This window comes from Pelophylax lessonae, assembly GCF_965119305.1.
Source record: "Pelophylax lessonae genome assembly, chromosome: 8".
In the NCBI taxonomy this organism is placed as follows: domain Eukaryota; kingdom Metazoa; phylum Chordata; class Amphibia; order Anura; family Ranidae; genus Pelophylax; species Pelophylax lessonae.
The window spans coordinates 264775715-264803667 of record NC_138775.1 but is presented as its reverse complement, the minus strand read 5'-3'; the positions used below and the strand labels follow the sequence as shown (position 1 = coordinate 264803667).

Genomic DNA, 27953 nt, shown 5'->3' with positions numbered 1-27953 from the left:
CATGCAAGAAAAATAAAAAAAACAATTTTTTTGCTTGCACATGATTGGATAATAGTAGTCAGCAGAGCATCTGCTCCTTTACTAAGCTCTGGAGCAACTGCACTTGCAAAGTGCACAGTCCATTTGCCATTAGTAAATCAACCCCAATATACAATATGCAAGTTCATGTGGATTATAAAACGAGGGACTCTATAAATGTGGCTTTTTACATTTATATTTTTCTAATTATTGTAGTTATTTAAGTTACTATAATAAGGACCTAAAGAAATAAAGATTTTAGTATTTCTTCAATATATGCTGCTGTGATACCTTAAAGCGTAACTCCACTTTTGTTGAGAAAAAAACATTCCCCTCTGGGTGATCTCTGTGCATTGCAAGGATTTTAACAAACTTTGTTGCAGATTCCTCCCTTTTGTTATTCTGAAGAAATCATTGTTTGTTCCTCTGTTCCCCTGTGCTGTGTGGGTCAAATGGGAGTGGTTTCATATTAATCTATCAGCTGTGGCCGCTGCAGGGCTCTAATAAGGAAAGCTTCTGGGCCTGCATCCCTTTAGACGTGTTCCTATTGGGAGTATCTCACTAAAAATGAAATTTATGTTGCAGGGGATATCTTAGTGTAGACTTCTGGGAAAATTGGTGAGTCAATCACACAAGGAGGAAATTATGTTTCTGGGGTGTGGTCAGTATACATTCTGTGTACAGAACACCTCCAGGCAGCCATATTGCATTGCATTTTCAGAAAATTACAACAGCTGCAGATTGAAAAGGAAAGGTAATTTTTAATAACATTCCATTACAATATGATTTGTGTGGCAATTGTATACGCTATATTGTTTTTTCTTTATTTGCTATTTTTTTTCCCCTCAAAAGTGGAGTTACCCTTTAACCACTTTACGACCAGTGACGTAGACCTATGTCGGCTGGCTTTGCGTGGTGATACCGGGATGATGCCTCCATCACCCTGGTACCGTTTTTTAGAGCCGGCGGTCGGCTTTCCGGCGGTAACGACCGATGCGGCTCAGGAGCCGCTCGATCGTTACCCCGGCGAGCGGGAGGGGACCACCCCTCCCGCCGCCTTCCGTCCTGATCAAAGCCAGAAGCGGCTTTGATCGGGTTTTCCGATGACGTAACCTGGAGGCGGCGTCCATGACGTCACGTCCGGGTTACTCTGCTGCTAAAGGTGGCAGATTCAAAAAGTGACAGTATTCAAAAATGCTGGTTTCGACGTTTTGAATACATGGAAGTGTAGTGGAGGGGTCTGGGGTCTTTTGGACCCTCGATCCCTCCATAAAGAGTACCTGTCACTGCATATTGCTGTCACAAGGGATGTCAATTTTAAAGCGTCGCCTATGGAGATTTTTATTAACCGTAGTTTGTCGCCATTCCGCGGGTGTGCGCAATTTTAAACCATAACATGTCGGGTATCTATTTACTCGGCGTGACATCATCTTTCACAATATTTTCAAAAAAATGGGCTAACTTTACTGTTTCGTTTTTTTAAAATGCAGTGAAATGTGATTTTTCGTAATTTTTCCCCAAAAAATGGCGTTTGAAAGATCGCTGCGCATATACCGCGTGACAAAAAATATTGCAATGACCGCCATTTTATTCTCCTCCAGAGTCTTTGCTAAAAAAAAATATATATATAATGTTTGGGGGTTTTAAGTAGATTTCTAGCAAAAAATACTGATTTAAACTTAAACAAAAAGTGTCAAAAATAGGCTTAGTGTTAAAGTGGTTAAGCTTTTTCTAAAAGGTCCCAGAATAATTGAAAGTAGGGAATCCTTCAAATAATCTATAACCTTCTTATTTTTCATTTCCAGTGTGATATTTGATCAAGCATTAGGGACTCAGACGGAAGAGATTTTACATCCTACATACAAAGAACTAAAATAGTCTCATTAAGCCACGCAGACTCCTTTTCTCTGCAGGGCCCAGGTAGTAGCTCCATAAGTGTCAATAATGCATCTGGTTTGTCACTTTTAATCTTTTAATTACATCGCCTTGCTGTGCGTTCTCCTGCACGCCAAGCACTTTGTTGGAGCTGTAGGCAGCTTCCTGCTGGAAATCCTCAGAGCTTGTGTAAAAACCCAGCCGGGCTTTGTTCATAGAAAACTCGGTGACATTTCACAAATGACGGAAGTGCTTCCAACTCTGCACACTCATCTCTGCTCTTCCGGGTACAAATGGAAGGTTTTTCAAGCTGTGCCAGTGCTAAGCCTGCTAATCGCTCCTTTTTTACCCAGGTCCATCTGCCGAGGGTTCTTAAAGCGGAGTTCCACCCTGGGAAAGCTTTTTTTAATAAAAATACCCCCGGGACAGTCAGGGCTAGTACATTCCACAATGGCTAGCCTCTGATCTGTCCCGGGTTGCACTTATCTTTTAGAAGAAATACTTACCTTGAAAAAGTATTCTCCAGTGCTGCCATCTCAGGTGTGGGCAGCTTGAAGCCAGCGCGATCCTCTTCTGCGTCCTCTTCCGTCTTCTTCGGTCCCACGATGAACTGCACGGGCCCCGCCGTCAGGGCCGCAGCGTCATCCCTGCACAGCTTCTGGGCATGCCCAGAAGCTGTTTAGCAAGGTATGACGGCGCCTACACCGGTACTGACGTCGGCGCCGGTGCAGGCGCAATGATTCCTGTGAGCGATGACGTTCAGCTCCCAGGAATCATTGCAAGCCAGGAAGTGACGACGGGCCGTGGTCGCCGAGGGGAGGAAGAGGAAGTAAGGTGAGTATATTTTCTTCTAAACCAGGTAAGTAAAAAAAAATTGCGATTATCCATTTGTTTTTCAGGTGACCCGGAGCGAGAAGATGGAGGTAAGTTTAATTCTAGGGTGGAACTCCGCTTTAACCACTTCTGGACCGGAAGGATTTGCCCCCTTAATGACCAGGCAATATTTTGTGATTCGGCACTGCGTTATTTTAATGGACAATTGAGCGGTCGTGTGACGCTGTACCTAAATAAAATTGGTGTCCTTTTTTTCCCACAAATAGAGCTTTTGGTGGTATTTGAAGAGGATAAATTCGGAGTCTGTGTTTTAACCCTGGAATCTTGCCAACATCCCTAGTAAATATTGAACAATGGAGAACCCCTGAGGATTGGGACTTTGAACGGCAAGAACCAGGACTTGAGTATGAAAATGTATAAATTTTATTACAAATATTACAAGAATGAAATATACAAAAACAAAAATAACATGGATGATAAAAACATGGTCATAAATACGTCTTGGAACCTAGAGGGTCTGAGGTGTCTGGATCGGACTAGACGCGTTTCGGTCCAAATGCCTTTCTCGATAGTCCAGAAAACACCAGAGCTCAGACAGATATGCAAAAGCCTCTGTGAATACCAGGACGGAGGACCAGGTAAATGGACCTTAAAGGGTGAGAAAAAGCGCCTTCAGGTGTCTTTGGCCGCAGGTAGTATGTGCCGAATTGGCTAGGTCTATAAAAGATAGGCCTGAAACAATTTATGTATCTATATGGGCTTCCAAAGGGAGATTGGATGGTTGTAAGCCAAATAAATGATGGCTATTACAGGTGACAGTGAGAAAGAGCCCCCCGATCAAAATTCCCACGAGAATCTCCAAAGCGAGGTCAAAAACACAGGTCGTCTGCAATTTGTAATAGAGTAGAAGTATCTCCAAATATATATAGTGCTGGGACGTATCCAGCACTGGATCCCTTTCCAGCCCTGTGTAGTTGGATACCGCAGCGTCATCCCGGCATGCCCAGAAGCTGTTTAGCAAGGTATGACGGCGCCTACACCGGTACTGACGTCGGCGCCGGTGCAGGCGCATTGATTCCTGGGAGCGATGACGTTCAGCTCCCAGGAATCATTGCAAGCCAGGAAGTGACGACGGGCCGTGGCCGCCGAGGGGAGGAAGAGGAAGTAAGGTGAGTATATTTTCTTCTAAACCAGGTAAGTAAAAAAAAATTGCGATTATCCATTTGTTTTTCAGGTGACCCAGAGCGAGAAGATGGAGGTAAGTTTAATTCTAGGGTGGAACTCCGCTTTAACCACTTCTGGACCGGAAGGATTTGCCCCCTTAATGACCAGGCAATATTTTGTGATTCGGCACTGCGTTATTTTAATGGACAATTGAGCGGTCGTGTGACGCTGTACCTAAATAAAATTGGTGTCCTTTTTTTCCCACAAATAGAGCTTTTGGTGGTATTTGATCACCTCTGCGATTTTTATTTTTTGCGCTATAAACAGAAAAAGAGCGACAATTCTTAGAAAAAAAAAACAATATTTTTCACATTCTGCTATATAACATTCCCAAAAAAAACCTTAAAAATCTAGATTTTTTAACATTTTAGGCCAATTTGTTTTCTGCTACATATTTTTGGTAAAAAAAATAAGCGTATTTTGATTGGTTTGCGCAAAAGTTATTGCGTCTACTATTGGATCTGAACGGTCCGCCTGTGTAAAAGGGGCCTAAAGGCGTGCTTCTCGAGTGAAGTTCATAAACAGTCTGAAAGGCACTAAGAGTGAATAAGGTATGGGTAAACCTTTGCCATTTTTTAAATTGTAAACTTTTGTTTCTTCTTTTTTTTTGGCTGAAGTTTTCCTTTAGGCATTTAGCATTTCTGTAAATATGCAGCCCCTAATTGGAGTGCATTACCTGGATCATTTATCCTCCGCTGCAAACGCTTCTCATTTGGCTGCATGCACAGCTCTAAAGGATATTGGCAGAGCAGGCAGATCTGTAAAAACAGAAGATGAGGTTGCTCTGTATTCATTAAGCCACTGAACACGATGAATCACATGGAAACGGCGAGCGCTTGGAAGGGAGAAAGCTGAAACAATATCATTGTAATTTCACTGAAAATGTGGGGGCATTCGTGTTACAGTGAGAAAATGTTTGACTGGCTGCATTTCTGGAATTTTTCCGGCTCCTCTTCATTTGTGGCATCTGTCGCACAATCCTACAAGTTTGGCAATGGAAACGAACCAGACAGCTTGGAGGCTGTTTATAAGAACGCATGGGCCACTGAGAGAGGTCAGATTGAGACGTGTTAATCACCGAGGCCCAAGCTGCTGCCAAACGCAAGATCTGTCCAACGTGCGGCATCAACAGATAGAAAATGTTTATTTGTTAATTGGGTTCAACTCTTATCTCAGATGTCCCCAAAATGAGCTCAGAATAGAAGACTATCTCTATACTGTCTTTTTTAATATTTTTGCTAATGGGCCATTGTGGTTGTCCTACCTGGATTTGTAAAGACTGCAGCGGTGGAGCTACAAATAAATCTACTGCACAGAGGAGTAGCTAGAGGAGAATAAGCCCCCAGTGTAAAGCTTGTCATATACTATTGGATTTTTAATATTACAATTTACATTTTTGGAATTTTTGTTTTCTAATAGCTAGCAGGGTCAAGTCAACATTTGTTTTTGACCATTTTTTTTTTTAAATTTCACCACTTCTGAACCGGAAGGATTTGCCCCCTTAATGACCAGGTCATTTGTTGCGATAAGATAACTGCGTTCATTTTTTTTTTTTGAAAGGTGTTTATTTATAAGTTTTCAAGAACATTACAGAACAAAAGTACAAGCAATGTCAGTAAGGCCCCGTTCACACTGGGGCGATGCGACTTTCCGGGGCGACCTCGGAGCGGCCGGCACGGACTTCATAACATTGAAGTCTATGCAGGTCGCTCCGGGTCGCCCCAAAGAAGCTCCGGACCCTTTTTCTAAGTCGGAGTGACTTGTGTCGCTCCTATTAGAACGGGTCCACAGCTTCTCTATGGAAGGCGACCTACGGCGACCTGTCAGGCGACCAGGTCGCCTGACAGGTCGCCCCAGTGTGAACGGGGACTTAAACAGAGCAGGGTATAAACAACGAACCAATTGAAAGCATTGCAGCATAGACAACTCAAAAACAGGCCAACAGGGCCTAGGGAGGAAGAGAAGGACGGGGGGGGACCCCAAGACGGAATTGCTCAGAAGCCGAACGGCAACATAGGGACACACCTAGCAGGACACCTTAAGTCAGGGATCCTCAAACTACGGCCCTCCAGCTGTTGCGGAACTACACATCCCATGAGGCATTGTAAAACTGACATTCACAGACATGACTAGGCATGATGGGAATTGTAGTTCCTGAACAACTGGAGGGCCATAGTTTGGAGACCTCTGCCTTAAGTGGTCCCCACCCTAAGGTGGACAGGGGGGACAACCAGACAAGACGACAGACAAGGACACTCACACACTAACAAACCAACTCACACACCCACACATTCACACACACACACACCTTCCCCTACCCTCAACTATCCATCCCCATAGGGGAGAGCAATATTATATTACATGCTCGTCAGATAATCCTCAGTTCACATGGGACCTCCATGGTCTCAGTCAGCAGACAAGCTGGAAGGCAGAGGGGTATCCACCCAGAACGAATCCTCTACATCAAGCCAAGGTTGCCAAACTTTAGAAAACTTGCCAAGACACCCTCTACTCTTATAAATCAGTTTATAGAGTGGTACATCTCCACGCACTATAACATAGAACTGTTGTACGGTAGGCAGTTCAACACTTTTCCAATGTAACAAGATAAGTTTCCTAGCATAGAACAGTAGTATGCGGATCAGGGCCCAAGGACGTACACGGTGAATGAAGTAATTCAAAACGCCCAACACCCAACGGGCCTACCTCCGGCGTATGTGGGACCGGCAGGTGTAATTTATCATTAAAAAATGCGAAAATAGACGTCCAGTAACCTTTAATATGGGGGCAGGACCAAAACATGTGGAGGAGGTCTGCTGCAGGACAATCACATCTAGGACAGGCGGCTCCAGGGGCAACACCCATACGGACCAATTTTTGAGGCGTGTAGTGCCCAAATGGTGAATGAATTTGAACTGTATGAGTCTGTGGTTAGAACCAATAAGGTCCTGGAAGCACACCTCCGAGGCCTCATCCCACACCTCCTCGGACAGCTCAGGAAGCAGTGTGACCCACTTGCACATGGCCAGCTTAAATGGGTCTTAACTAGCCGCCTGCAGCCTCAAGTAAAACGCAGTGACCATTTTAGTTACCTCTGGGATAGACAACAACTTTTCCATTGGGGATTCCTCGAGCTCCAGGGTCAACCCAGCAAACTGTGCCCGGGCGGCGTGGCGTAGTAACAGGTATTTAAAAAAGGAACGGTTGCACACACCATGTCAGGCCCTCAGGTCATCAAAAGATACAAAAATGTTTGACCTAAAGACATGGGAGACATGCGTCACCCCAAGTCCCGACCACCAACAGGAGTCCGGGTGACCATGAAGCTCGGGGAAGTTGGGATTATCCCACAACGGGGCATTAGGAGACACCGCGGGTTCATGCTACCCCATCACATGCCAAGCCAGCCACCCAACCTCCATAGGAGAGACACGAGAGCAGCTCCTATGCAACTATATGTGGAGAGCATCTAAAGCCTGCATCTTCGATCCGTGCAAGGCCAATACAAGAATGGTGGAGGAGTTCCCAGGAGAGTCACCAAGCCAGTCATATATATAGGTAAGTTGGGACGCAATAAAATATTTGTAAAGAACAGGACATGCCAGGCTGCCCTGGAATTTGGAGGCCTGGAGGGAGGACCTAGCTATACGAGGGCGAGAGCCCTGCCAAAAGTGAGAGTGGAATCTATTTTATGGAATAAACGCCTGGGTAAAAACACAGGTGAAGCACGAAAAACATAAAGGAATTTAGGTAAGTAAATCATCTTAAAAATTTTATTTCACTTTCTGCTATATAACATTCCAAAAACAAAATTGAAAAATCAAATTTTTTTCATCCTTTCAGGCCAATTTGTATTCTGCTACATATTTTTGGTTAAAAAAAAAATCACAATAAGCGTATTTTGATTGTTTTGCGATAAAGTTATCACATCTACAAACTAGGGGAAAGATTCTTTTAGAGATTACAGAGCCAAGTATCATTTTGTGGTGCTAACAAATTTGTATGGAATTTGTTAATGATAACAGGAAAAACAGACACAGTAGGAAAGAAGGCCTGCCTTGGTTCCTCACATGGCACCATTGCACTTTCCCCACTTCCCTTTCCCCACTTCTTTGTTTGTTTGTCTTTTTCTTTGGAGTTTGTCACTGCACTTTCACCTTTTTTTCTTTATTTGCACGACTGGAGTGTGTGGGTCCTCGGGCCCAGCCTTGAGTCTTGGGAGGGGGTGGATATGGCCTTTTGGCTTAGTTCGCCCTCTCTCATGGGGTCTCCCTTGGAGAAGGTCAGTAATGGATGTTCCCATGTTTGTTCTCACAAGTTCACTTTAAAATGGCCATATGTGGCCCTGTTTTAGCACCACCTGCTATGACTGGGCACAAATTGCTGAAAAATCCTAAGACAAAAGGACAAAGCCCTTCAGGGGCTGTGGTGCCAAGAAGTATGCAAGTACATAGACCATTGACTGAGTCATACAGAAAACTAGAGAGGGTTGAAGGAAAAATAATCCTTAGGCTTTATTGAAGAGGGGGGCATGTGAGAATCAAAATATTGGCTTGCCAGAAAAAGCATTGGAATTACATATAGGTTTAGTGTTTATATTAAAATACGAATGTTTTTGGACAATTTTTCCTTTTTGAACTGTGCAAATTGATTCGCTCATATTTTATATCTTGGTATACATTGAAAGAAAAATGAATACAGGGTACATCCATGACACTTACAGTACTTAAAAAACATTCTGGACTTTCCAATATGAAAGCCCAACACTACTCACATGTTTGCTTAAAGCCTGTATATTTCAAGGTCAGACACTATCCATTAAGCCTAGTACATACCACTAGTATTTTTTTTCTCTCCGCTGAACTAACAATCTGATATTAACACAGCGTTCTCCCCTAAGATCACTGATTGGACCCGGTTTGCCGCTGGTTTTTTATCATGCACACCTGACAGAAGCCAACCCGGCTGCCATACACACGGGCCAGAATGTGGGCCAGTTTTTATTGAACTGGCTGATGTTGCCCGACATTTGACCCATGTGTATTAGACTTTACGGTGAAGGGGTGTGCATTTTGTCTGCTGCATATGTAAGCTGATATCTCCTGTCCTTCAGATCTATTTTACAGCGCAGGTGCTTTCTCCGCACCAGAAAGCTCCTGCTGCTCATTTGGGAGTGCAACACCTATTGAGCTCAAGAGCTGAATATAAACTTTTCATATGTAACATTTTAATGTTTACCTGATTAAAAAGAAATATTTTTTATTTCTGATCATAACAAGTACATTACGAAAATGTATGAAAAACACAACATGTCCCCCTAAGTGTCCATTCACACTACCGCGACTTGTCAGGCGACTTGTCAGCCTGACAAGTCGCGGTCCGTCGTGGTCCATGCAGTGCTACAGGAGCCGTTCTAATAGGAGCGACACAAGTCGCTCCGACTTAGAAAAAGGGTCCTGTACTACTTCAGGGCGACCTCGGAGCGACTTGCATAGACATTCATTATATGAACTCCATGCAAGTCGTGCCGAAGTCGCTGTGCACGTGACTTCACAGGTCGCCCCCGAAGTCGGAGCGACATAGTGTGAACCGGCACTTACGCACAAGTATACAAAGGTTACCTGTTTCCGATGGGTCCTTTAAACTTTGGATCAAACTTCCTTGGTTCACCTACAATGAAGAAACAAAAATAATGTTAACTTAATAAACAAAATAACTAATATTACAAGTCATATACTATCACATGGTCTCTATACTTTCTAACCAAAGAGCCAGTTTACAGCCCCCCAGACATTAGGGAAGGGAGGGGGGGGGCACTGTGGTCAGTGGGAGTAGAAAATGCCCCAGTATCAATTTATTTTATTATTTTATTTATTTCAGGTTTTTATATAGCGCTGTCAATTTACGCAGCGCTTTACATATACATTGTACATTCACATTGTAAGGGTAACCCAAAAACTCACGGGTTTCAGTAACATTTTGACTGTTGAAGCCAGATTGAAATATTTATTTAGACAAACATGTAGATAGGAAGCCATGTTTGGAGAGCAATGTATATTAAGCCAACAGAATGTAATGTGATTGACTTGCTCTCCAAACATGGCTTCCTATCTACATGTTTGTCTAAATAAATATTTCAATCTGGCTTCAACAGTCAAAATGTTACTGAAACCCATGAGTTTTGGGGTTACCCTTACAACATCAATGGGAGTAAACAATGCCTCCAGTTGGTGGTCAGTGGGAGTAAAACAAATTACATAGTACCTGTGATCAGTAGGAGGAGGAATATTGCCCCATCATTGGTATTAGTGGTAGGGATAATCCCCCATCAATGGTGTCAGTGGAAGCAATAATGCAACACCACTAATGCCAGTATGAGGAATGGTGTTTATATCAGTGGGAGGAATAGCATTCCAATGATTACACCAGTGGGAGGAATTATGCCCTCTCATAGATATCAGTGAAAGGAAGGAATTGAGCCCCATTGTTGGTGTCAGTGGGAGAAATATTGCCTTCATTCATGAAGCATTGTGGAAAGATAGCATAGCCACCTAGTCATTCATTATGGTCTACGAAGCTGAAGGTGTAGTGGGTTGTTTTTATTGCCTACATGCTTTGTATTAGAACACGTCCCTCTTTTTCACCCCATACAGTTGGAAGGTATGTGGCACACTCATTACTGAAATCATACCTGTGACCTTGTATCAGAACACGGGAGAGGTTTGGGTGGCGGTAGCCTTACCCTTATCATAGGAACATTAATCTTAAGGTATGTTTGCACTCTTGACTTTGAAGTGGAACATTCGTTATCACAATGGTCAGCGGTGAAATAAAATTCTTACCAGTAATCTCAGTCTACAAACATACATCTTCCTGTAACACAGCTATTATTTCCCTCCAAATGTATTATTCTCACGCACAACCATGGACACCAAACAGCTCTATCTCAATTTCAGTATCAATCCAAAAATAGGACTGTGAGCTGGTGACCTACAAAGTAAAGTGATCCCGGGATCTGCAGTGAAAGGCTCTTCTTTTGGATATTTGCGACTGGATGTTCCCAGAGTTTTTCAGAAATTCTGAGCTAGACATTGAGGAAGCCATATATTCTCATTGCACATAGATAGATAGATAGATAGATAGATAGATAGATAGATAGATAGATAGATAGATAGATAGATAGATAGATAGATAGATAGATAGATAGATAGATAGATAGATAGATAGATAGATAGATAGATAGATAGATAGATAGATAGATAGATAGATAGATAGATAGATAGATATGCTGTGCTTCCTGCTTAGTGGGGCAAGATGTAATAATAATGATGTTTTACCTTGCAGATTCTCCCATTTCACTGCAAATCTTCCAGACAGGATCAGTTTGATTAAGTGCCGGTTCACATATATGCGATGCGGGAACCCTGCAAATCCACTGCGGGTTTCTGCATCGCACTCGACTTGCAGGCAGTTCACACTGCCATATGCGAATCACTGCGGGGGTCAATACAAAGTTAACAATCAGTTTGCATATCTCAGTGCGAACTGTCAATTCGAACATGAATCGGATCGCATAGGTGTGAACACCCATGCAATCTGATTCTGGTGTGGACAAAAAAAAGGGTCCTGTACGACTTTCGCCTGAATGCAATGCGAATTCCGCCATACAATATGTATGGCTGAATTCACAACGCACAGATATCGCATGTGATTTGCAGAGAAGTGCGCTGCACACATCTGCAAATACATGCGTATGCTGCAGGCCCCGTCCAGGCACCCTGTTTTCTGTAATCCCTAACTCTAATTCTTGAGTCTCCACAATGGAAGCACATGCATTTAAATGGATAGGCAAAGGGCAGGTGAGCCTGGAAAGAGCCCACTCCTCCTTAAAGGTACAGGGGCACACTGAACACCCAACACATAGAACGATGGCAGCAAAGATGTCAGTGCGTTGCCTGACCAATCAGACTGCTTAAATGCATTAGCATCTTGGCAGTTTGTAATGGCATAAACTGCCTGCGGTGCTCAAAGCTAGGCACCATATGATCTAGGGCAGGTCACATGAGGAAGCTCAGGAGTAGAAGTTATTTTATTATTGTCAACAAGCGGTACTTGTTTAATAAAAAAAAAATATTAAAGTGATTTTTCTAATGTTGATACATACGGGGTAAGACATTTAGACTCCATTCACACTAGCGCGACTTGTCAGGTGACTTGGTCACCTGACAAGTCGCGGTGGGTCGCCCGCCACTGAATAGTACAGGACCTGTTCTAATAGGAGCGACACAAGTCGCTCCGACTTAGAAAAAGGGTCCTGTACTACTTTGGGGCGACCTGGAGGCGACTTGCATTGACTTCAATTACATGAAGTCCGTGCAAGTTGCGCCGAGGTCGCGGTGCACACTTCACAGGTCGCCCCAGCAAGTCGTGTCGCCCCTGTCTGAACGGGGTCTTAAAGTGTTACCTAAATCCAAAACCATTATTATTTTGCAGCTTGCCAGTCCGTAGATAGGGTGCCTGCATTATTCAGAGACATGCAAAAATCCAGAATATTGCTGCATCCCTTGGTAACTTTATTGAAGCATTAGAGTCACATCACAGGTATGACAGAAACATAAAAGGTAACGCGTTTGAGTAAGCGCTAACGTTAGCACGAAATGCGTTACCTTTTATGTTCTTGTCATACCTGTGATGTAATTTTAATGCTTTAAAGAGGTTGTAAACCTCAGAATTCTTTTTTTTTTTAAAAAAGAACACTTGAAAGACAAACACATAATGAGCTAGTATGCATCGCATACTAGCTCATTATGAAATACTTACCTTAGAACGAAGCCCCGAAGTGCCGACCGCTCACCTCTCTCATGGGTGACATGTTCTGTTGCCCTTCTTCCGGGTTTGCTCCATCCGGCGATCTGATTGGCTGGAGCCGCGATTACGTCACTCCTGCGCATGCGCACGGGAGCCAACGGTCACGGCACGAGGCTCTGAAAGAAAGGCACTAGCGGCCATTCCTTCAGAGCGCATGCGCCAGTGACGTCACTGACTGCATGTAAGGTAAATATCTCCTAAACGGTACATGTTTAGGAGATATTTACAGTACCTATAGGTAAGCCTTATCATAGGCTTACCTATAGGTAAAAGTTGCAGAGGAGGGTTTACTTCCTCTTTAATAAAGTTACCAAGGAGTGCAAGAATATTCTGGATTTTTGCATGTCTCTGAATCTCACAGAGGAGCTGTGCAGCACCCTGGGTTCCTGTTCACAACATGTGAGAGTCGGTCACTCACCTTGAGCAGCATTTGTTTTCAGGGTGACTGCATTTGTTTTCTTCTAGCTTGACCATTTGTTTCCTGTTATTTTCACCAGGAGAATAACACCCTGCCTGTCCCTGAGTGATTATGCTCACTCCTATACTGTGCTTATGGAATGAACCGTGGTTGCCAGTGACACCCTGGCTGGGCTACAAACATATCTGCCTTTGTTCTTAGGAAAGTGGAATGGGGGAATTAGTGGTTTACAGAAGAAAGATAACATTGTTTTTCCTTCCAGTTCAGCTCTAGTGACAAAGGCACTGCATTCCTAGCAAAATAAATAAGCATTTTCTGTACTTGTTGAATATGTATTTGAAAAAAAATGTAGCCACCACATCTAACAGCGGGTAAGCTGCAATATATTACATTTTTGTCCTTAGGTTTAGTGATCCTTTAAAGCAGCATTTCTCAACTTTTTTATCCAAGAGGAACCTCTAAAATAGTTAAAGTCTCAGTGAATGCCTGATATTCATCAAGGGCCATTGGAAAAATGCCCCTTACAATGGTGGTGGTAAGTGGAAAGACGGCTTCCCTTGCCAAGCATGCCACCTTTGCAATCATGCCGCTGGTTCTGCCAAGTGGTGTTTGATCTGGCCCTTTGCAGGCACCATCAGATGGGAGGTCAATTAGCCACACCTCAAGGAACCCCTAGCCACCTCTGGTGGACCCTAGGGATCCACAGAATCCTGGATGAGGATGGCTGCTTTAAAGTTTGCTTTCACTTTTGCCACCATATTGGGATTACACCTGTTATATTTGTTACATGTTCCCATTCACATAGCATAACTTGTTTCCATTCCCCAAGCTCCTGCAGCCTCCTGGGATACTCACGTCATGCATCCCAGCCGTCTTCAACTCAGCAAACAAAAATGAGCATGTGCCTCTGCCCGATACTGGCTGTCTTTTCCTGGCTCATGCCACCAGCCCCCTGAAGATGTGCTGCATCACATGCACGTCATCAGGGTGTCAGTTGCAAGAACTAGGAACAAGACAGCTGGTTCCTGATGATGTCAGAGAGAGCAAAATGGCGGGCCTGCAGCACAGCAGTAGATCACTACAGGACATCAATGCATTTGCTGGTTGTGTGAGTATGCTTGTTGAGCATAACCCAGAAAACCTGATAAAAGGAAACTCTTTTTATGTATTGTTAAGAAGGGGGCTAGGGGATTATATTTACCATAAATAATCCTGTCTGTCCTGTGATGGCAAACCTCACTATTAATTGTAAATTTGATATGCACAGTGTCTTTCCCAACAAAGGGTTAAAGATCTCAAGGCTTGGGTGTTATATCATATGTTGCCGTCTTATGACTAATAGTCATAAAAAACATTGTGAATCTTGTATGATTCTTCTAAATGAAAAAATGATGTCAATATTTGTTGTATGATGAATTTCTGATATGTTTTTTCTTTTTTCTAGTAATTGTATCTTCCTTGATATTGCACCCTTCCATGCCCCTGATGAAGCCGATTCCCGCGAAACATGTTGGGAATTGGGTATATAGCCACTAAGGGTCTCACAAATCGAACTCACATCTTGAGTCAATGATTGTGACACCCTTGGTGCAAAATTGGTAATCAAGTGATTTGATAATAAAGTATGTTTGATTTTTATGCAAACGAGATTCATTTCTCTATGTATTACTATTAGTCATAAGACGGTACCATTAAAATAATACCACTTGCGCCACATTGTGCTTTTTTCTATAAATCTATTTTGCCATGTAGGTACCCCTAACTCTTTTTCAAAGGTCTGAGACTATTCAATTTTCTAGTATATCATATGTTAATGCACTTTTAAAAAAAAAAAAAATCAGTTCTTACATCTGTCCTTTAATTGGAAGCTTTTCCGAACAATAGAAGCTGCCTATAAAGTCCTATGTATAAACCTGCACTAGGGATGCACCGAAATGAAAATTCTGGGCCGAAACAGAAACCGAAAATTCAGGATGCCCTTGACGAAAACCGAAACCGAAATTACCTTTTGCCCCCAAATTATTTTAAAATAGTTTTTTCTAGTACAAACCCAATTCCACAAAAGTTGGGACACTGTACAAATTGTGAGTATAAAAGGAATGGACTAATTTACAAATCTCATAAAGTTATAATTGATAATTAATATAGATAACATCAAATGTTGAAAGTGAGACATTTTGAAATGTCATGCCAAATATTGTCTCATTTTGGATTTCATGAGAGCTACACATTCCCAAAAAGTTGGGACGGGTAGCAATAAGAGGCCAGAAAAGTTAAATGTACATATAAGGCATTGCTGGAGGACCAATTTGCAACTTATTCGGTCAATTGGCAACATGATTGGGTATAAAAAGAGCCTCTCAGGGTGGCAGTGTCTCTGAGAAGTCAAGCTGTGCAGAGGATCACCAATTCCCCCAATGCTGCGGCGATGAATAGTGGAGAAATATCAGAAAGGAGTTTCTCGGAGAAAAATTGCAAAGAGTTTGAAGTTATCATCATCTACAGTGCATAATATCCTCCAAAGATTCAGAGAATCTGGAACAATCTCTGTGCGTAAGGGTCCTTAGACGACACTGCATCACATACAGTAATGCTACTGTAATGGAAATCACAACATGGGCTCAGGAATACTTCCAGAAAACATTGTTGGTGAATACAATCCACCGTGCCATTCACCTTTGCCAGCTAAAACTCTATAGGCCAAAAAAGAAGCCAAATCTAAACATGGTCCAGAAGCGCAGGCGTTTTCTCTAGGCCAAGGCTCATTTAAAATGGACTGTGGCAAAGTGGAAAACTGTTCTATGGTCAGACGAATCAAAATTTGAAGTTCTTTTTGGAAAACTCGGACACCATGTCACCCGGACTAAAGAGGGCAAGGACAACCCAAGTTGTTCTCAGCACTCAGTTCAGAAGCCTGCATCTCTGATGGTATGGGGTTGCATGAGTGTGTGTGCCATGGGCAGCTTACACATCTGGAAAGGCACCATCAATGCTGAAAGGTATATCCAAGTCCTAGAACAACATATGCTCCCATCCAGACGTCGTCTCTTTCAGGGAAGACCTTGCATTTTCCAACATGACAATGCCAGACCACATACTGCATCAATTACAACATCATGGCTGCGTAGAAGAAGGATCCGGGTACTGAAATGGCCAGCCTGCAGTCCAGATCTTTCACCCATAGAAAACATTTGGCGCATCATAAAGAGGAAGATGTGACACAAAGAAGACCTAAGACAGTTGAGCAACTAAAAGCCTGTATTAGACAAGAATGGGACAACATTCCTATTCCTAAACTTGGGCAACTTGTCTCCTCAGTCCCCAGACATTTGCAGACTGTTATAAAAAGAAGAGGGGGTGCCACACAGTGGTAAACATGGCCTTGTTCTAACTTTTTTGAGATGTGTTGATGCCATGAAATTTAAAATCAATTTATTTTTCCCTTAAAATGATACATTTTCTCAGTTTAAACATTTGATATGCCATCTATGTTGTATTCTGAATAAAATATTGAAATTTGAAACTTCCACATCATTGCATTCTGTTTTTATTCACAATTTGTACAGTGTCCCAACTTTTTTGGAATCGGGTTTGTACATTGGGGAACAAAAGAGGGAAAGTTCCTATCTTTCTCTTCCAGACAGAATTGTTGTTTTATGACACTGCTGAGACTAGTCCCTCTCTAGCATCCCAGGTATCCCCCTCATTTTTTCCAAAATCTCTCTTTTGTTCCCCACTCTTCTCTAATAAACAGCACTCTGCTCTCTTCCTCTATCAGTCACTTACATCTGTAACTCTGTTAACTTTCTATTCTTTTCTTGCCCTCTAACTCCTTGTCCCCCCTTTTGGCATACATCAGCTCCTTTAGTGACAATTATCTGCCGGCATTCACTTATAGTAAGAGGAAGAACGTCTGAGGTCTGGTCCGGAGCTGAGCAGCAGGCAGTTGGTGTGCTGAGGCTGATCGCGCTGGTCTGAGACTGCGAGGGTGGGGCCCGGCTCCAGAAGAAACCGCCACCCACGCATGCACCACCCACGTTACGCTGTGACTGGACAGTCACAGGCCAGCCCCCGTCATATTCGCCCAATCACAGGGCGCCCGCTGGCCATTCTGAGCCTGAAGATGGCGGCTGGAGCAGGGAGACACCGTTGGGGAAAATAAAGGTCAGACTGCCCCTCCAGCCATCATGACCCATTTTCGGACGAAATTGGATAGGCCCATTTTCGGCCGAAAATTTTGGTTGCCGAAATTTCGGTGCACCACTAACCTGCACCAAAGAAACAATTAGAAAGGAAAGAAATATTTTTTAGAAAATTAATTTAGTTATGCCGTGTGAATGAAAACACATACCAAACAGTGCGTCTGTTTCTCAAATTAGACAACAAAAATGGAAATAAATTTCTCATTAGTACATTCAACGACATGACCAATGTCTTTTGAGAGTACTTAAAAAAATTTTGATTTTAGTGACTTTACAAAATGAAAACCACATACACTGTAAGAGCCTGTTCACACTGAGGCGATCCGACTTCGAGGGGCGACCTGTGAAGTCGCGGTGCACAGCGACTTGTGTCACTCCTATTAGAACGGGTCCTGTGCTAATCAATGGACCGCGACCCAGCGCCACTTGTCAGGCTGACAAGTCGCGCTAATGTGAATGGGCTCTTAGACGTCCGTTTGTTTAGGAAAAGATTCAATTTCTGCGGTCAAAAACAAACATTATTTCAATCCCACTAATGATTAGAAAATGAAACAAATATTCTTAAAATGAAAATTTTCAACCAAATTTCCACTAGTCCATGGCCAGCTTAAGGCAGCTTTTCCTCTTTGTAAATTCTAAATGCATAACTCATTAACTAGGAGACTTTGTACCCTATTGTTGAAATAGAAAAACCTTATCTGCACCACTCCAGCCCAGATCTCAGCAGCTGATGTCCAGGCTATTCGTGGAATCCAGTATTTAAATCAGAACATTTCCAAGTCAGCATGCTTTAGGGAAAGGGAAAATGATATGCCTTACTAAAACATTCTTTAAAGCCCAACTTTAGGCACAAGAAGACAACTACCCTTAAGCTCGGTTCACACTGGGGTGGCACGACTCCTTACTACTTCGGGGGCGACTTGTGCATTCCCATGCACCACGACTTCGGAGCGACTTGCATGGACTTCACATAATGGAAGTCTATGCAAGTCACTCCGAGGTCGCCCTAAAGTAGTACAGGACCCTTTTTCTAAGTCGGACTTGTGTCGCTCCTATTAGAACGGGTCCTGTAGCAGACAATGGACCGCGAGGGAGGGCGACTTGTCAGGCTGAGAAGTCGCCTGACAAGTCGCGGTAGTGTGGACCGAGTCTTATAGTGGATATCACTTTATATCAGAAGCCCTCTTAACATAAAAGGCCACCTATCACGTCAAAGGTCACTTCATTGCGTCAGCGTCCCCCATCACATCAGAGACCCCCCGTCACATCAGAGTCCCCCCTAAACATCAGAAGCCATCCCATAAATGAAAGCCCCTCATGACATCAGAGAGTCCCCCCAATCACAGAGTTCTTTCATCACATCAGAGGCCCCTAATCACAGAGTCCCATCATCAAACAGTCCTACCAACACAGAGTCTCCTAATCACACAGTCTTCCCTAACACAAAACCCCTTAATCACAGAATCCCCTGATCAAAAAGACACCCATCACAGAGCCCCTCAATCACACCTGCCCCCCATGAAAGAGCCACTCATTTACACCAGTGGGCGGGAGGTAGAACAGGTCTCGAGGAGGTAGACTTCCATTCTCTGCTGAATGGTAGCCATCCACACCATGGCAATTCATGATACTCACCCAAATCAATCTGTGTTGGATGCTCACAGCACCCAGGGGAACCCAGCAGGCACCCTAGGGTGCTACAGCAACCTGGTTCAGAAACACTGGATTAAATTACTCATTGGAGTTGTCTCAGGTGCATCACGTTTAAGGTGGTCCCTACAGAAAAAGGCCTTCTTATTAGGTCCAGACCCCCTCCCCTTTTTAAAATTACTGCCTAACAAAAGTTGAAAAATATGCCTGTTGGCAGAAGCAGTCAGTTTGCCTGCCATTTGATGGCTCTGTTGCCATTATGGGATGGTAAAGGTAATGTTAAAGGAAGGTGTTAGCCTCCGTTTTAAAGGAATCCCTCCTCTAGTGATGTAATGGGTGGTGATAGTGCCTATATAAATATCAGCCATGGTTGGGACCCAATGTAGTTGGGGTATTGGAATAGCACACCCCAGAGCTGCAAAGATTTAATCCTGTACTGAGCTGATCTAAAGAGTCCTGTGCAGAGCTTCTCCTTCCCAGAAGTGGTACAGATGATTTGAGGACTAGCTGTAGTTGCCATCTCTACCCCTGATCTTCTACAGGCCTTTTAGTGTGGTGCATATGGCCTAAGGGGCCTGGACAACATCTTCCTAATGTGAGTTCCAGTGAAACCTGGGAATAGATGTTGGCTGAAGTCACAGAGCCGGTCCAGGCTCAGGAAAGATCGCGACCATGTGGTTGGGATCTGACCACATGCCTGGACCACCACCCGGCTCAGCCTCTCAACGACCCGCTGAGAGCCAGCAGCTTCCTCCCCCTCCACAGCCCAGCACTCCAGTGAGCGCAAGAGGGGGCAGAGCGGAGAGTCGGTGACTGACAGTCACCAGCTCTCTGCTCAGGGAGCTCTGAGAACCGAGAGATCGCAGTGTGGGATAGGGCTGAACGATATTCGATTTTCACATCGATATCGTGCTGTGAGCGTGGGAGATAGTCACATCGCCAGAACATGCAATGGAAGACAGTGTGGAAGGCAGAGAAGTAGGGACTCACAGTGAGTAGAAGTCTGCCCTGCAGCTAGTTCTCCTGACTGAGCGATGACCAGCGCGCCGTGAGCAGCGGCACAGCGAATCAATCACGCGTGCCTGCACACATGATTGGTTTGCTGTGCCGCTGCTCACGTCGCTCACCGCTCAGTCAGGAGAACTAGCTCCAGGGCAGACTGAACATGTCAGGGGACGGATGTCAGGCTGTGTTCTTCTACTCAATGTGAGTCCCGACTTCTCTGCCTTCCACCACAATGTCTTCTTAACCTGCTGTGATACTTCCCAGTTCCCTACATTAACATTAAAGCGGAATTCCGGGCACAAAAACAAAATTTCAATAAACATACCCCCGGGACAGTCAGGGCTAGTACATTCCACAATGGCTAGCCTCTGATCTGTCCCGGGTTCGCACTTACCTGCAAGAAGAATCACTCACTTATAAAATTTCTTCTCCAGCGTTGCCATCTCTGTTGTGGGCAGCTGAAGCCGGCGCGATCCTCTTCTGCGTCCTCTTCCGCGTCTTCTTCTCCCAGAATGCACCTTCACCGGCTCCTCTCGTCACTTCCGGTGCAGCGCCGCATTCCTCCACAGCTTCTGGGCATGCCCAGAAGCTGTTTAGCAGGGAATGCGGCGTCGCCCCGGAAGTGACGAGCGGGGCCGGTGCCGTCGCATTGATTCCTGGGAGCGATGACGTTCAGCTCCCAGGAATCATTGCAAGCCAGAAGTGACGAAAGGTGAGTATTTCTTTCTACAATTACAAGGTAAGTAAAAAAAAAAAAAAAAAAACCTAACTATCCAATTCCTTTTCAGGTGAAGGAGACCAAGCGGATGGGCACAAAAAAAAAAGGTTGATTTTGTGCCCGGAACTCCGCTTTAACCCTGGCCTGTATGGTACAATCAGAAGGCTGCACTACTTGCCTACAGTAACATTAAGCCTGTATGGTCGGAAGGCTTCCCCTTTTCGCATGCCTGCACAGTGCACAGTCACACGTCAATGGTTTGCTGTGCCGCTGCTCACGGCGCTCCCCGCTCAGTCATAGCCAACATTCACAACATTCATCACTACCAAAAATGCACGACGAAGAGTATCCGCCGCAAAAAAATATCGCAATATCTATCGTTGGGAAAATGTGATTTTTTTTCAATATCGTGCAGCCCTAGTGTGGGATCACTCAGTTCTCAGTCTTAGAGCCGGCGGGGGACAGATGTAGCATCGGACCAATGCTGTGTCCACCTAGGTAAGTATGATTCTAAAAAAAAAACATTCCCATACTTCTCTTATAATGGGCAAGGTTGGGGGGTGCTAAAAACACGACTCCACTGAGCGTTTTAACTCCCCCCCCCCCCCCCCCCAACCGTACATCTTACATAGTTACATAGTTACATAGTTAGTGAGGTTGAAAAAAGACATCAGTCCATCCAGTTCAACCTATGATGCATCTAAACTTAGCCTTAATCATACCAAATATTCCGTGTACTGAGGCAAGGTTCAATGCCCAATACCAGCCCCTGGGGTTTGAACACTGTGGTTTTTAGAGTTGATTTTGTTTTGCAGAATGGTAAAATGTTCAAATTTGCAAATATTTGTCATCCATCTTTCTCCCTAAAAAACAGTTTGTTTTTTTGCACATATAATTTGAAGCTCAATTGAAGCTTCAGATCCAACAATCTAACCTGCCCCCTGCACAATGCTCCAATCAACAGCGATGTTCAGGGGGCGTGAGTCAGACTGGCGCCATCAGTGTTCACCAGCGGTACAGCTCTTTAACATGTGGCTAGCACAGGGTGTTTATATGTTGCAGCAAATAGGACGGTTACAAATAAAAAAGAAGCCTGCAATTATTACTATTTATGTTGCCTGGCTGCACTACAGTAACAACATGATAGCGTCAGCCAGGCTTTAAATTCAACATCGCTTTTCTGAAAAACTTTGTATAGTAAGTAAGCAGTACATTTTGTAAATTGTATTCATTATCTTCTTTTTCCCTAGAGCGCTTTTTAGGCCTAATTCTCAAAGCAATAACAATCGGTATTCGCCATAATGGCCCCTATTTTTAGCAATTAGGGCCAATGAGACCTTAAAATAACCATCAAATGGCTGAAACTCAGGATAGTTCTGGTAAATAATATATAATCTCCTAGCTTAGCGAATGGAGCCTTTCATGTTTTGCAGTCGCAACAGAGTGGAGCAATAGGTAAGCTTGCTGAAAACACTTTAGACCATCTGAAACTGATATTTCTGTGGATGATGGAGAGTTCTAGGCCGGGTTCACACATGCTCTGGCCACGGGTCCCAGCAGGGGGTCCGATGCATGCCTGTTCTCTGTTTCAGGTGCAAATCAGGTCCGAATTTTTGCATGAATTCAGACCTGAAATGGAGCCAAAGACGCACAGAACCCTTTTCCCAGTGCCGACCACGCCGCCCGGAGCTGTGTGAGCGGACTCCATTGAGAGCCAGTCACACTAAGTGTGAACCCAGCCTAAAGGGTTACTCCACTTTCACGGGGAAGAAAAAGCAAATAAAAAAAGGTTATATAGCGTATACAATTGCAACACAAGCCATATTGTAATTGAATGTTATTAAAAAGGACCTTTCCTTTTCTAGTACAATACATTTTATTGTTGCTCGCAAAAATGACATGACAACTGATCACCCACACAGGGGGCACACAACAAAGAACATGGCATAAAGACATGAGTAATATCCGTGCAACTAAACATTTTAGTAATATGATATGTCAACTGGCCGACCTCATGGTAGGAGCCGTAGGTCCATGTAAGTTGCTTAAAGCAGAGTTCCATCTAAAAGTGGAACCTCTGCTCATTTGCTTCCTCCCCCCCCCCCCTCCGGTGTCACATTTGGCACCTTTCACGAGGGAGAGGGGAACAGGTACATGTTTTTGACAGGTATCCATCCCCACTTCCAGGCGCTGCCCCCTCCTCCTTCCCCCCACCGCCGAGCCAATCCGAATGCGCAGCGCGTTTCGCGCATGCGCAGTAGGGACCGCAAGGCTTCACTGCCGGGTTCCCTTACCGGCAATGGCGGCGCCAGCACCCAACAGCCGATGGAAACATTGGCTGTGGTGCCGACATTGCTGGACTCCAGGACAGGTAAGTGTGCTAATATTCAAAGTCAGCAGCTACAGAAACCAAAATAAACTCCAGGGATAGGAAAGATGGGAAATAGAAGGAAGGAAAGGGTAGGGAGATGGGAAAGGGGAGGGCAGAGTGGGTTCCTGCAGGCTTGGGTGGAAATATCAGCAATTCAAATCAGAAAGACATTGTATGCTGCTTCCAGCATATTCACATTGAAAGAACATTTTGCTATGGAGGATCAGCCCTTACTCCATTCCTCAGGATAGATAGAGGTTTCCAGATCTCCATCCCAACTGGACTTGTAGGAGGTCAACCAATGGCATAGTTGAGCATAATGGAAAAACATCTGCAGCATTGGGTGGAAATATGAGCAATTATAGGTTGCCCAGGTTGCTGGGATGCAGGGTGAGGAGAGCATACGACCACCAAGGGGCCACACTTTCAGTGTTCTAGCGTTGGAATCATGTAAAATGCTGTAATTTTCTTCATTTATCATCAGGGTGGTCAAAATGCTCTTCACTGGCATAAATGATACAGAAGGTGTTTTCCAGGCCCTAGCAATAGTGCGTTTGGTGGCAATAAACAGGTAAGTTGCAATAGAATAGAATAGGGCCTGAATTGGGCAATGTAGTAGAGCGAGTTTAGCTTCTTTACGGATAGGCACATGAAATAGGGTGTATAGGAGTCCAAAAACCCTAGACCAAAACTCAGTTAAAAGTGGGCAGGACCACCAGATTTGAACTATATCACCACATTGGCTGCATCATCGAAAGCACCTATCGCTGTAAGATGTAGTCAAACCTGCAATATGGGCCAGAACCCAGTACTATCTCAAAAGGACTTTGAATGCTACTTCCAGGGTAGTCATGTTGAAAGAACATTGTGCTATGGAGGACCAGGCCTTACTCCATTCCTCAGGATCGTTTGAGGTTCCCAGATCTCGATCCCAACTAAACTTGTAGTAGGTAGAAGAATGAGGGTCAGTAGTGGCATCTCAGGGAGGTCACCCAATGGAGTTGAGTAACAGAAAAACTCTGCAGGTGGTGTCTCATGAGTCTCCTGAAAAGACAAGAACTCACTGCTCAAGGTGGTGTAATTGCCTGATGACTCCGTGCATGCCCCGGCTTGCCTCCGTGAAAACTTTATAAAGGAAAAGAAATTGGCAGCACTCCAGGTTGAGTCAAAATCCAGATTTATTGACTGGACATCCAAATATGACAATCGTGACGAGGTAGACGCGTTTCACACACTGACTGTGTGCTTAATCATTACGGTTGTCATATTTGGATGTCCAGTCAATAAATCTGGATTTTGACTCAACCTGGAGTGCTGCCAATTCCTTTTCCTTTATCATGAGTCTCCTGGATGGAGGATCACGTAAGAAAGATGTGGGATGTGAGATGGTGATAGACCTGCATAAATCCATGAGACGACCACCAAGAAAATGCTCTGGGTCCAGATGGGAGCACAATTGGGAAGCTCCAAGAGCACTGAAAAGGGTACACCTGTAGTGGCATAAAGCAGGGTGAGTTGGGACATTTGTGCCGCCATATAATATTTCCTCACTATAGGAAATCGAAGTCCTCCCGGTAGTTTGTGGGTATAGAGGGTAAAGCGTGATACTCTAGGGCGCTTGTAGGCCCAAATAAAGGAAATAATTTTATTCTGTAACAGACATAAATAAAGGTAAGGTACGTAGACGGACAGGGTTCTGATATAATACAAGATTTTGGGGCGTATAGTCATCTTAACCGTATAAATGCGGCCGATCCATGACAGAGAGGGAAACTGCCACGATTGCATGAGGGAGGTAATGGTTCGTAGAAGCGGATAGTAATTGGTTGTAAAAAAAGAGTGGAGTACAAGGGGTCAATTTGAATCCCAGATAGTCCAAAGAGGAAGTGGCCCAACTTTCAATACAGAAAGTATGCTTGGAGATGCAGAACGGTAGAGGGAGGTTGGGAAATGTAGAGCACTGTTGTTTTATGGGGATCAATCATGACCTTTCCTTTTCAACCTGCAGCACTGTAATTTTCTGAAAAATGCAATACAGCAACCTGGAGGTGTTCTGCACACAGATGGTGTACCAAATGCCCCCCAGAAATGTCATTTCCTGCTTGTGTGATTGGCTTACTGATTCTGGCATCAGTAAAAGTACGATTTCTGGCATCCCCTGCAACAAGAATGGCATTTTTGGTGAGATACCGCCAAAGGGAAATCATGTCAAAAGTGATGCAGACCCTGACACTTTCCTCATTAGAACCCTTCAAGTGCAGCAGCTGATTAATATTTATAAAGTCACTCCCATTCACATTTACTTTGCACATGGTAACAGACAAACCAACAGCTATTTCTTCAGAATAACAAAAGGTAGGAATCTGCAATGTTTGCTGAAATCCCTGCAATCTACACAGATCGCGCAGATCGGAATGTTTTTTTTCCCAACAAAAGCGGGGTAGGGTTGGTGATGTACTGGTACGTTGCGGCCTTTATTCTGGGTTTGGGGGGCACGTGTGCTTGTTTGTTTTTTCAGAATTTGTGGTCATTTTTCATTAAAATCGTAAAAAATAAAAAACCCAGTGGTAATCAAATACCTGGGTACAACTGCTTTTTTCGGAGGTTCTTCCTCATTCTTTGAGGTCTCCAGGGTTCTTCTTTGCTATATCGAATTTCAAGAGTTGTGGCGGTACCCATCCTTACCCATCCTTAAAGCGGTGTCTATAGTAATCATTTCTCCACTCTTCATTGTTTGAGTGGTTTCAGGCTTGTGGGCGTAGCGGATTGCGGGCAGAATCACCGCGATTCTGCCCGCGATCCGGAAATCATTGCAAATCGCGGGAAGCCTGTGCGTTGCCCGTGATTTGCAATGGCACCCCAAACGCTGTGCGATGTTGCCTCGATTTCCGCCTGCCAAATCGCGGTAACATCGCACAAACAAAATCGCGGGACGCATGACGCCCAAAAAAGGTACAAGAGCTTCTTTGGGGCGTCATGCGTCCCGCGATTTTGTTTGCGCGATGTTACCGCGATTCCGCAGGCGGAATCGCGGCAACATCGCACAGCGTTTAGGGTGCCATTGCAAATCACTGGCAACGCACAGGCGTCCCACAATTTGCAATGATTTCCGGATCGGGGGCAGAATCGCTGTGATTCTGCCCGCAATCCGCTACGCCCACATGTGAACATAGCCTTATTGTTTAGGGTAATCAAATACCACCAAAAAAAAAAAAAAAAAAGATATAAATTTAATTTGGGTACAGTGTTGCATGACCGCGCAATTGCCAGTTAAAGTAGCACAGTGCTGAATAGCAAAAAAAGGCCTGCTCACCAAGTGGTTAAAGTTAAACTCACCCTTAACATGCTTCTCCCAGAGGTCCTTCTGTATTTAAAAAGAAATGTCGGAGTTGGTCTTTAAATCACCAATATGTTCCTTTAAGTTTCAATGGCAAGATGTTTGCACTTGTACACAAGTCACAGACATACATTATAGGTGGGAACCAGTAATGGGACAGGTTCATAGAACTGCCCCTCCTCCCCCACTTTTAATGCATGCCGTAGAATGGGTTTACTGCCCTGTGTCCATTCTCTGTCCCTTCCTCAGCTGTGCTAAGGGCAGCTTCCCCTCCTGCCCACCCCTTGTCCCAGCCCTGGTGGGAACAGAAGGAAGACTAATGCCAGGAATAGCTAAGCGGTGGAGACCTCAAATAATATAAGAAATAATCTGATCTGGTTCCACTTTAAACAAAATATAACCTTTGGTTGGGGGCCCCTTTATACTTTTCCACTATGCTGCAGTGCAATGCTGCACATTAAAGTGAGTTTGATAAGGCAGAACAATGATTTTCAAATGAACCTGCAACATTTTGTAACATGCGTCATAGTGCACTCCTGCATGGGTATATCGCCAGCTACTGTACTTGTGTGTGTTGGCGTGCCAGAAAGGCAGTAGCTGGCAACTAAATGAATGCCACCGCAAGACACGGCACAAAGTACTGGGCAATACTGCAACATAGGATTCTAAAACCAGTAAAGATAAGCTCTATGCAAACCACTAAATAAAAAGGAAAAATGCGTGTATATATACATTTTTCAGTCAGTTTTGCAATCCAGACAACCCTACCTCTAGTGTTGAAAGGTATACACAGTAATAGCCAATACAGACTGGTCAAGGACTGACCCCAGCCTGCTTATTGGACAATGAAGGAGCAGCAGCTCACTAATGAACTCTCCCCTCCGGTAAGTAAGTTTACTTTGTTAGATTGACAGCACTGTTCATAGCAATCGACTCAAATACATACAGTGCCTTGCGAAAGTATTCAGCCCCCTTGAACTTTGCGCTTTAAACGGACCTCTGAGACTATCACAGTGCAGGTGCATTTATACGGAGACTTGATTACACACAGGTGGATTCTATTTATCATCATTAGTCATTTAGGTCAACATTGGATCATTCAGAGATCCTCAGCCCCGGTTCACACTAGGGCGACCTGTGAGGCGACCTGGTCGCCTCACAGGTCGCCGCAGGTCGCCTCCCATAGGGAAGCTACGGACCCGTTCTAATAGGAGCGACACAAGTCGCTCCGACCTAGAAAAAGGGTCCGGAGCTTCTTTGGGGCGACCAGGAGGCGACCGCCATAGACTTCAATGTTATGAAGTCTGTGGCGGCCGCTCCGAGGTCGCGGCGCGCTGCTCGCACCGCGATCTCGGAGGTCGCCCCTGAAAGTAGCGTCGCGCCAGTGTGAACCGGCGCTCACTGAACTTCTGGAGAGAGTTTGCTGCACTGAA

The 27953-nt window shown here is 44.3% G+C and overlaps 1 protein-coding gene across 3 annotated transcripts in view; it reads right to left on the bottom strand.

Moving 5' to 3' along the window:
• Nucleotides 1-27953, bottom strand: part of SLC44A5 (solute carrier family 44 member 5) — a 282899-nt gene that overhangs the window by 139332 nt on the left and 115614 nt on the right. For all 3 annotated transcript variants that reach the window (XM_082266222.1, XM_082266223.1, XM_082266221.1), the window contains exon 2: nucleotides 9573-9621. In XM_082266222.1, the coding sequence (XP_082122348.1) occupies nucleotides 9573-9621 (49 nt within the window). The remainder of the gene's footprint in view (nucleotides 1-9572; nucleotides 9622-27953) is intronic.